Genomic DNA, 11961 nt, shown 5'->3' on the forward strand with positions numbered 1-11961 from the left:
ATTCATCCATCCACTGTCCATCCATCCATCCATCCATCCATCCATTCATTTCTTCTCCTTTCCAATTATTCATACACTTATCTGTTCATTCATCCATCCAGTTATTAGATTATCCATCCATCAGTTCATCCATCCATTATTATTTCATCCATCCATCCATCCATCCATCCATCCATCCATCTTTCCATTAATCCCTCTACTTATCTGTTCATTCATCCAGTTAGTAGTCAATCCATCCCTCTATTCATTTATCCACCTAATCCATCCATCCATCCATCCATCCATCCATCCATTCATTTCTCCTCCTTTCCATTTATTTATACACTTATCTGTTCATTCATCCATCTAGTTATTAGATTATCCATCCCTCAGTTCATCTATCCGTTCATTATTATTCCATCCATCCATCCATCCATCCATCCAGATGAAGCTATCCATTAATCTATTCATTCATCCATCCAATAAACCTTTTCTGTTCATCCATTGCTTCATCCATCTATCAGTTATTTATCTATAAATCCATCGATCCATTTAGAATTTGACTATGTACTATATTTCTGTACATGTATTTTCTGTATTTTGCATTCTTGCCCATTTGCTACCTTTTTCCAGCAAGTCTGGTCCTGTTCTTGTGAAATGTTGTGTTTAGTGTTGTTTTAAACTTGCCTATGCTGGTGTGTGTGTATGTGTGTGTGTGTGTGTGTGTGTGTGTGTGTGTGTGTGTGTGTGTGTGTGTGTAGGTGTGTGTGTGTGTGTGTGTGTGTGTGTGTGTTAGTGTGTGTGTGTGTGTGTGTCTTGAAACCCTAAAAAATGTGTTTGTTGTTATGTATTTCTACACCACAGCCTAGATTAAATAATCACTGAACTCTGATCTGATCAGTGCTGCCACCCCCTGAGCTGCCACAGCAGTACACACACGTGCCCTCAGGCAGTGGAGAAATCCAGCGAGCAGAGACGATTCCGAGTCACCACGCCCAGACTACAGGATCTCCTGCCTGAGGTCATATGTACTGTAGTGTAAACTCCTCCTCCCATTGATGTCATTTTAACTTCAGTGTTTTTATCAGGAATAAAGATGAATAAGCTAAGGCAGGATTTTAATCATGATACACTTATTCTGTTGGGTTTTTTTTTGCAGGAGTTGTAGGGTACAGAATAGCTCGTGTCAGGGCAGGTTCCTCTGTGGCCTGGTTGTCTAACATGCTCCAGCAGATTTGCTCAAGATATGCAGGTTATAGAGAACTCAGAGGAAAGTGCATGTACTGGATGCAGGGAAGTGTAAGTTCAAATGTTCCCATTTAATGCTTGTGGAACATTTTAATATTTATCTAAGGGTAGCATATTTTCTGAATATGCTACCCTTTCCTTTCGCTTTTAAAACTTTTTTTTATTAGTTTATAGGTCCACTTCTCCAGTGTTTCCCAATGTATCAAATAGTGGTTTCAACAGTCAAGTGTATAAATACTTAATATATTAATTCATGTATTAACTTTATATAAATGAGTGAAATAAATGACTCACGTTTCTTTTAAAGCTTGGCTAAAACCGAGTCACACCTTAACCACCAGTAATGTGTTACACAACTATGTAAAGCACCAAAGATCCACTAAACCAGTAAACACACACCATGTATCATGTGCAGGTACAGTATGTGCATTCTCACCTGATGATCTAATGCTCTGGAATTTAAAACATAGAATAGGCCACTGAAACAGTAACAACATTATGTACATTAGTAAGAATCTCACGTGACTGGAATATGGTATATATAATATAGAATACAACAATCATTTGCTACACCGATCCTTATGGAGGAAAAAGCTCAGCATGGTTGTTATTTAGAGCGGAACTGCTAGCACGCGTTTGTTCCTCTTCAAATCTAGTTTAGCATAACTGAAAAAAGGGTAACACCTGGTGGCATTATTTCCCATTACCATACCTCCACATGAGAATCCACATTATGAGAACTTACTGTATGCTGTATGAAACACGTACGAGGTGTAACCAAACAAAAGAACGCCGGTAACTGTGTTAATTTTAAACATCGGTGTTGGCCCGGAATTTCACAATTTTAAGTGATAGTTTTAATAACCAAGAAACAAATTGTTTAGATCACAACTTTAATCCACAACAAATATGCAAAGTAACCTCATCAATCAACATCATACATTGTTACATCATAAATTATAAGAGCCAATCATGTTCCATATGCAAATGAAGGCAGGGAAGGGTAAATTGAAATATTGATTTGGTAACATTTTAGTCATCAACGTGGACAAAACCAAAGCAAATTTATGGTATAAAAATGACTAATAGGATATTAGTTATTTTTGCAGTTTTATTTAATCCTACCGTATAAGTCAATGCAAATTTATTATTATTATATATATTTTTTGGTAGAACTATAACACTGCACATAAGACATATATCTGTGTATCTGTGTTACAGCAGAACACTACAAAAAAAAATCCCCCACGGGCATGTTTTCCGCTCTCTTATCTTCATGGGATTATTGCGGATCCTGCGCTTGTGAACGTGTCTCCACAGGTTCTCCTGTCACCACCGAACACACCCAGCTGCCTTCCAGCGCATTCCAGTGAAGAAGCAAGGTTTTACGCTTCGCTCCTTGTTGATCGCTTTAACAAATATTCAACACTTACAGTACCACACAACCACACACACAAAGCTATAATTATTATCTAAAAGCAAGTATTGTTACCCGTAAACATGTTCACAGCGACACAGTGACCGTGCAGTAAACATGTTGTTGTGTTGCAAGCTGTGTGTAATGCGGGCCTTAAGCCTACTTGCATCAGTTGAAAAAAAAAGAAGAAGAAAAGGTAATCGCAGGTGTTGTACAAAAACAAGATTTTATTGGATTAATTTGTGACATTAAAAATGTTTTCAGCATTTATAAAAAAAAAAAAAAAAAAAAAGAACAAACCTTTATAGTTTACAATTCAATTCACAAAACAAAATGACTTGAACATGTGTAGTTTATGATTAGTGAGGAGGTCACACTCATGAAATATGACTATACCGCTACGCTGTCGAGTTCTGCATCCTGTAAATTCAACTTCTAAATTCTGTTCAGATGTATTTTAATATTTATGCAGTCTGAGCATCTAAGCAAAGTCTCCCTCACGTCCTCACTTTTTCAACAACATCACAATCTGCTTTTTTTTTTTTTTTTTACTATATTTCCATTACTACAAAATAAGATACAAAAAAAAAAAGTCATACATACAGGCATATCTGTTAAAACATGTAGCTGTAAATCGATAAAATTCAAGATCATCTAGAGTAACTATTATCACTTAATGAACCAATATTTGTAGAACTCAGTCAGTTGCTGTGGTGTAAGAGTAATAAAGCACTTTAATTCACAACACAAACAAACAAACAAACAATAATTATAATAACAGATCCATTTTTGTTTGATTCCTTACTTCACTGTCATGTATTCTGTCATAAAAATATTTTTTATGACAAGGTAAAAAAGTTGTTTTTTAACATTATTTTATCAGAAATATATCACTAATCAACATAAGGTTCTGTTAGAAATATCCAGTTAGACTGTCGACTTCCTTTAATATTATGTACAGTACTGAGCCACGCCTGATTTCTTCATATTAAATGAAATTATATAGATTTAATTCAAGAAGTGTGTTACTGTGACAGGCTGCAAGGATAAATACTTAAAGATATGGTTTAAAAATTGGTTGTTTATGTAAGAACCTCCACAGCGACCTCATTTCCCCTCTCGTCTGTTCCAACCATTTAGCATTCAGCATCAGCAGTATAATAATCACCGGCCTGATCATCTGTCATCATCTGCACTGATTCATGTCATAAGTTAGATGTTTTTTTTATGCTTAAATGATTAATAAGTCATTGTATGGCTTATCAAACAAAACACACTTCTCTGAGGACAAAATACAGTATGTATAAGGGAGGATGGGATGTGGGGGGGGGGGCAATACTTTTGCACAGTACGGTATATTTGGAGGAGAGAAAAATGAATGTCGAAGAGCTTAAAATGTAATTTTTGGGGAATTTTAACACAGTTTCATTGCAGGAAAAAAAATCAGTGTAAACTGATCTAATTTCTTTGAATCAAGGATTTAGTTGACAAAAACTAACAATCCATTGTTTTTGATGAAACAAGACAAAATAATTAATGCATGACAGTGCATTATTTAATCAGAAATAATTAAAAAAAACTGATCTGAGTGAAGAAATATTACAATTGTAATTTTGCAATACATAAAAGAAAAAGGAATCTGGTGGCTTTGATGATTTGTTCTGTAACTCTTTGTTTTAGCTTGGACCTGGATGTAGCCTGAGTGTATGGACAGAGCAGAGTGTTAGACGTAGCCGGGCTGTGAGGGTTGTTTGGGATTGCCCGCTGGGTAACGAGGTCCTGTGCCTGCTGAAGTCTTCTGGCCACAGGTACAGCACAGCAAGCTGCCGCCGATCACCGCGAGAGAACACGCACCCCAGCCAATATACAGAGCCTTACCGAACTCGTACCTGTAAACAGTGGGAACATCCAGATTTACATCTGTGCAGTCCTGCTGTGATTAACTGGGAACAATTGATTTACCCAGATAAAAGTGACTGATTGTTTTAAAGCCATTAAATCCTCATAGGATTCCATTTTACAGTATTTACTCTCTATTCACTAGTCTGTGTGGAAGTGGTGTTGATATATTTTCTATTAAGACATATAGTAAGTTAAAAGTTGCATTGAAAAACTGGAAATAGTGTAAAACAAGTAAAAAGGGGTGTTATTATGTCATAATACGCATATATTTTGGGACAGGGGTAGCTCAGTGGTTAAGGCATTGGACTACGGTTCAGAAGATCCCAGGTTCAAACCCCACAACCACCAAGTTGCCACTGTTGGGCCCTTGAGCAACACTCTAAAAAATAAAACTGTGCTGTACTCAATTTTTTTGGTGAAACATTTTTACACTTAAAAATATTGAGTAAATATAAAAAAATATAAAAATCATGTAAAATATACATCATGAATTGAGTACAAGTCAGTAAAAAAATTAAGTAGACCTGAATAACTATATTTAGTACAATGATGTACAAAATTGAGTAAATGTAATGAAAATTAGAAGTTAATGAAAAGTGAAAATGAGTAAAATAATTGAGTAGATATAATTGAAATGGAAGGTAGAAGATACTGAAAATTATACTATTATTTAATAAACAAATGTGCTACAGTACATTTACTAAATATTTTAACTGAATGAAAGAAACAATACACACATTTTCATTTTAATTAAACATTTATTCGCCAAATTTGACCAGACATGAAGTCTAAACTCAACCTGGTTTACTTTGCAAATGACACGTAACAAGATCATAAACAAGGAGCTGAATTTATGTTATTAGTAAACAGTCTCAGAAACAATACTCCTGCCACAAGTATTATACAGTTAACACATGGGAAGTAGACTTTTGTATTATAATCTAATGAGTCACATTTTACATCTGAAAGATTGCACACCTTCACTTCAGTTTCCTGCAAACTGTGGGATCCATACAAATGTGTGTGCAGACCTTCTCAGGTCTTAAAGAAGCAATGACAGTCTAAATGAAGACAGGACACTAAATATCCATGACCAACAGTACCATGCTTCACTCTGTAATGATCGGAATTCCTTTTGATGATACGACAAATGTGCAGAGCTTACACCGCCATCCCATAAACTGGCACCTGAAAAAGGAACAATAGTATAAGTATAAGTGTGACTGTTAATATAAAGTCTAACAGACTGGTAAAATAGTACTTCCGTTCAAATACATACTTTTTGGACTAATAGTCTATTTCTATCTTTGATTCAATAGTTACACATTTAATACTTCTGTAACATTTAAAAAACTTGATATTTACCTCCTGTTTTATCTCCATTCAACTTCTCTTCATTAGTGGTGTTGGTGCTGTGAAAGAGATATAGAAAATATATAACATGTTTCACACAAACACACACAAAATCAATCAGTTTTAGGTTCTTTTACTTACATATCAGAACATACATAATGTTTCACTTCAATATTTAAATTTCATATTACTTTCTCCCAAATCTAATTCTGAGAGAAATGTTGTATTTTCACTAAATCTTTATATTTCATAGCTTTAGTTACTAGTACAGTACTTAGCACATTTATTTTATAACATCTGCCGCTGCGTGCTCAGTGTTTAATCATGTTAAAAAATACTCATATACAGTAACAGATAAAACACTGCCAGAACCCGGACACTGCACCTCATTTCTGCTGTTTAAACCGGATTTGTTCTGAGTTTCTTCCTTAAAGTGTCGGAGTGACCGAGCAGACTCGCGGTTCAGTGTGTGAGGTGGACCGGTACACACGCGGTAATTATTTGAACATGCTAGTTTTATATCCTCGCCACAGTGGTGGTTGGCTGCGCAAAATCACCGCATTTGGCGGGAGAAATTCAAATATTGCGGCACAACCGCCGCCGTTTACACCGAGAAACCCGGAAAAAACCCGGACATGCACGCGCTGCTGCTCGGTGTTAAATCTCTCCTTTTACACCAGATTTTAAGTGTCTGTATTAACCGCGCTTTAGCTGAGCAGTTTGGTGGTTGGAACAAACAAGCTAAATCACACTGAACCCCAGGACTGGCCTGTTGCTAGCTATCGTTAGCTCTGGAGCTCGGCTGTGACAGGATTCAGAACAGTAACACACACCCTATAAAGTTGTGTGTGCAGGCAGACAGAGTCATTATTACAGTAACTTGTGTTAGCTGTTTACTCACCAGGATTTGTAAGGAATGTTCCAGAATGTCCCAGATGCTTCATGTCCATTCTCACATCTTCACAGCCTTTTTGTCTCTGATGTTACACCAGACTTCCCATGAGCACTTGCACAGGGCAATTTACTCAATTATTTAAGTTTTTGTTGTTAAACATAAAGAATATTGAGTTGGAATAATTTATAATTGTAGTTCTTGAAACTAATCAGTACAATTACTCCATTACCAGATATTTTGATTGAAATGTATCAAAAAATATTAAGTGCATGTTAAAAATATAATTCAGTTAGTCAAATACTGATTTTTACTAGTGAAGTAAACTTAAATTATAGTGTAAATTTAAGACAAAATGAATAATTGTTTTTTTTAGGCATTTATTTTGATTTGTCTAACTCAAACAATCATGTATGTGACTTTTAGAGATTTTATTAAGGTAACATAACTTTTTTATAACTGTGAAATTTACAAGGCCACAGAATCATTTTTTAGAGTGAAGGCCCTTAACCCTCAACTGCTCAGATGTGTAATGAGATAAAAAATGTAAGTCGCTCTGGATAAGAGCGTCTGCCAAATGTCTAAAGGAAATGAAATATATTTGATATGCAAATGAAGGTAGGGGATGAGCAGGATAACATGCTTTGAACTTTATGCATGAGAATGGAAATAGTTTCAAACAATTACCTATTATAAATATACAAACTTTCTTTCTTTATTTTTCAAACAAAAGCTTAAATCTGGCTCGGAAAATAGAAAGGAGAATGAAAATAAAGGGAAAGTAGCTAAAACAGATTAAAGACAGAATAAAATCAGATTAATTTTCTGTATTATTAAATTGCAAAACTGAACCAGTGACAATGATGCGTCTTTGATGAAGAAAATAAAACTGTGGTAAAATGTTTGCTCACCTTGAATTAGTTGGGGTGAAGGGGTCGAAGAACTTCCGTCTGACGTTATCTCCGTACCAGATGGTAGCAACAAAAGCACAGACACCTGAAACACCAACCAAAGAATTTACGTATTTATGCCTTAATATCATTATGAGATGGTCACTGGGGTATTTTATTTTGGGGGATTTTATACAAATTAGGATGAAATCAGAAGAAACTCAGAAACTGACAAGTTGCCTTGACAAACTTTTCAGACTTACTGAAAAGGTCACCATCAGTTATTGTTTTACTGTTTACTGCTGGTGCGTTTGTATATTGATCCAAACCTGCAAAGATGAACAACCCTCCTCCAGCCATGGCCACTTTGTTCTTGAGATCCACGTCTTCCTCCAGACACCTTGTGCACTTCATGCCCACCGACGACACCAGAACGGCGATGCCACACAGCAGGATCCCCGTCAGCATGAACCCTCGAGCTGCCTGGACCTCCTCTGCGGCAGGGGAGGCACAAACACACCAAGGTCAGACAGACCAGATGGCAAAAGGATTTTATTATAATGTTGCAAATTAACTCTGATCGTTGTGATTCATGCATTTTATTAATTTTACCAATTTCATACTCGTTTTTTATCATTTGCTTTTGATTCTGTAAAGCTGCTTTGCGGCATTGACGATTGTTAAAAGGGCTTTACAAAAAGGGGTTAAAAGTGACAATTTAACTGGATTGAAAGGTAGATCATAATTTCGGTCAAAAATATTTAAGTGTTTGGGTGAAATCAATTCAAAATTTAGTAGTACTAAGAGAATTAGCTGATCAGCACATTCACACGATACATAGTCTTTATTTAAAGATAAAGCTTCAAGGCACAGCTTTAGTAGGAATTAGAGACAAAGTAAATAGGACAAAGTGAAGTGAAGTACTGGTGAAGTAAAGTAATTCTGTACAATACTGTGTTGTAGTTTTGAGACACCCATTTTTTCATTAATTGCTTCCAAAGAGCCAGACTTATACAAGAGTTTTTGTCTCTCATTTTCAGTCCAGTCCCTGTACCTGAACTGATTCAAAGAAATGTTTGTTAAGTCACACAATGACTTATGAATTGATCAAGCAAAAACCTATCTAACATAAGGCACGAACCAGTGAGAAACAGGTGCAGATGATGACAGATGGTCGGTGATGAGTATACTGGTGATGCTGAATGCTGAGCGGTTGGAACAGACGAGAGGGGAAATGAGATCGCTGCTGAAGTTATTACATAAACAACTAATTATTTAATTATATCTTTAGGCACTGACTGTTTCCCTTTCTTTATTATAATGTTCAGTATAACATTTAATTAAATTACTAATATAAAGAGCACTATGCCAAATGCATGTTGTATGTGTGCATGTGGGGAGACACAGTACTGTACATATTTAAACGCCTGTCTTATTTTATTTTTTGCCATATCACCTCTTCCATATTTCTTTCCCATTATTTTACAGTATGTGGAGCTGTTATTTGGGAGAAAGAGATCTAACAAACTGTAAATGAGACCTATATGAGTTGGAAAGCTACAATAACAAAACATGCTAATGTGCCAACCTCAGTCAGTATAATGTTAGCTTGCTATTTATTAATTCTAGTGCATAAAAGCAAAAATACCAGCACTCGAATAAATAGTTTACTCTCATCGGGTAGTCTGGAATTTAAATGACAGAAACAACACTAAAAGTCAGCTAGTCTGCATTAAACAGTATGTTTAATGTTAACACATGAGCTATGTTAAAAGTCCAAGCTAGATAGCTATGTGTGTTTGTGTGTAATGAAATTAAAGACCAGCAGAATGGCAGCCTTGAAATAAATCTTCTAGGACCAATAATGCTAGAAGCTACAAAAACCTGTTGTAATGTTAGAATACACAGGATATATCTGTAGATAATAAGAAAAAAAAAAAAAAAGAAAAATTAAAATTGCTAGAAAACGTAATGCTAGCTACCTGGTATGATGTCAGTTAGCTAGTTAGCTAAAGGTTCTTTAGATACTTACTGTTGTCCCAGCAATAATAATAATAATAATAAAAAGATTTAAATCTACTGAAATATTTAGAAGTGTATTATAGATAAGAATGTACATTTCAGTTAAATCTTAAAATAAAATAATTTATTTTTAGAATGACTGATGCAAAATGAACTTGAAATCCAGGATATCCTCCTCTCTTAACTTATCTTTATTTAGTGAGGAATTAGAAAGAAATAAAAGAGTAATAATCATTAATTAATGATGCTATTTAAATGCGATAATTTAGCCTGAACTGTATAATAATAATAATAATAATAATAATAATAATAATGAAAAAAAACCTTCTACTCACTGTACAAACCATAAAAAAACTATATCTCTACATATCAGTTATCTAGCATGAGGTCTCCATGGAGCAAAACAAGAATTGATAGACATCTGGACAGATTTTTTTTTTACATTTTTGAGAAATGTTATTGTTTTTTAAGTACACTTTTTTGTAATCAGAAAGATATCCTTATTAAATTATTAACCTTTTACAAAAAAAACTATTATTTTTTAAAAATTCACTACTGAACAATTTAAAATGTTTTTTTCATTACTTGAATTAACTTTTGACTTTTGATTTCCTTTACAGCTCGAGATTCCAGGAGTTTACACGAGTGCACTTCATTTCTCATTTTTCTTAAAATGATGATGATGATGATGAGGAGGAGGAAAAAGAGTGTTATATCTAAAATTTATTTGCTAACCTATTACATTATCAACACAGGAGGGGTAGTTTAGTGATTAAGGCGTTGGACTACTGATCGGAAGGTTCAACCCCCACGATTAAGTTGCCACAGGTGGGCCCTTGAGCAAGACTCATAACCCTCACTGCTCAGATGTGTAATGAGATAAACATGTAAGTCACCCAGATGTATATCTAAATGATTTATTACCCAGCGCTCGTTTACTCCTTTATGCACACTAATCAAGTTGATGCTTTCCATTAATGTGTCCATGCTGATTGACTTGATTCATATGTTGTATGGAGTAAACCAGAGATGGCAGTCACGAAATGTAAGGCATTTATCCAGCCTGTCTGAACTCGCAGGAGGTGAAATGAGATGAACAATGAGGACAGGGAAGAGGAGGAGGAGGAGGAGAAGCATAAGGTCTATAGTAAGGTCTGTAGAGCACTACTTGAAATACTGACAGGCATGTACTGACATGCAAGTACCGGCCGAAGTGTCGCAAAGGCGGGAAGGAGAAAACAAAAATAAGAAAATATAACAAGACAAAATTGACCCCACATTGCAAAAAAAAAAAAAAAAAAGGTGCTCATTAAGACTCATTCCTATACCCTTTGCTGCTTTACTGTATAAAAAATTACTTTTTCCTAAGGAACAATAATAAACTATGATTATGTAATTAATATTGACATCCCTGTTCCATAGGAAGAAAGTGAACAAAATAGCAAGAAAGGAGAATAGAAAAGAAATGATTGATTATAATAAATAGCTAAAATAATAAAAAGACACAAACAACCAAAAACAGGCTACAAAGATAATAAAAGACAGAAGATAGATAATAAATGTAAAATGAGTGACCGTGTCTTACTGGGCAGCTGTAGGAGTGAGTCATAGACTTTGCACTGTAACTGGCCTGTGCTCTGGTACACACAGGTCTGCCACAGTCCCTCGTACAAGGCCTGAGCTGTTATAATGTTGTCCCCTGCGTAAGACGACATCTTCCACTCCGCCATGGTGGTGGCGATGATCAAGCCCACCATCCCTAAAAACGCCAGAGTGAAGCCGAGAAGCTGCATCCCTCCACTGGCCATGTCTGCTGTTGGATGAGGAACAACTGGGTGGTATTCCTGATAGATGGAAAAGAAAAAAGAGCGAGAGATAAAGAAAGAGAGAGAGAGAGAGAGAGCTGTCAGCTGCAGTTCAGGAGAGAAGCTTCACCTGGACTAAAGTGTGGAATCTGTGGTGAGCATCACCTTCTCACTCACCCACCTGAGAGCAGCACACACCTGTCTGACTCAAATGTCGGACGCTGCTGCCACCTGGTGGACTATTCACTAAGTGCTGGCAACTTGCATGTATTTGCATGTAGTCATGAGGAAAAGCATGTATTAAGTGCTGTGAATAATGATTAAAAAACAGTTAAATAACCACCGGTGACAGTAGAACAGATTGGATGGTTCATCAAGGGTTCGATTCTCACCTTGGGTCTGTGCATCTGTTCATGTTCTTCCCATCTTTGTGCTTGGTGGGTTTCCTCTGGG

General features: G+C 35.8%; 1 protein-coding gene across 1 annotated transcript; it reads right to left on the reverse strand.

The window, feature by feature from the left end:
- Positions 1 to 4191: 4191 nt before the first annotated feature.
- On the reverse strand, positions 4192 to 11643 carry cldn1 (claudin 1). Its single transcript, XM_053499661.1, has 4 exons — positions 11289 to 11643; positions 8011 to 8175; positions 7703 to 7787; positions 4192 to 4533 (listed from the first exon to the last, which is right to left on the reverse strand). Exons 1-4 carry the CDS (start codon positions 11509 to 11511, stop codon positions 4368 to 4370), a joined length of 639 nt encoding a protein of 212 aa, XP_053355636.1. The 5' UTR covers positions 11512 to 11643; the 3' UTR covers positions 4192 to 4367.
- Positions 11644 to 11961: the final 318 nt, after the last annotated feature.

This window comes from Clarias gariepinus, chromosome 1 (assembly GCF_024256425.1).
Source record: "Clarias gariepinus isolate MV-2021 ecotype Netherlands chromosome 1, CGAR_prim_01v2, whole genome shotgun sequence".
NCBI lineage: Eukaryota > Metazoa > Chordata > Actinopteri > Siluriformes > Clariidae > Clarias > Clarias gariepinus.

Bases quoted from the DNA above. Each gene is read 5' to 3' on its own strand.
- cldn1 (XM_053499661.1), bottom strand. From the start codon at position 11,511: ATGGCCAGTGGAGGGATGCAGCTTCTCGGCTTCACTCTGGCGTTTTTA. The intron at 8,176-11,288 runs GTAAGACACGGT...CCCCTGCCGCAG, and splicing joins CTCACTCCTACAGCTGCCCA to AGGAGGTCCAGGCAGCTCGA. The intron at 4,534-7,702 runs GTGAGCAAACAT...CACTGTTTACAG, and splicing joins TTCACCCCAACTAATTCAAG to GTACGAGTTCGGTAAGGCTC.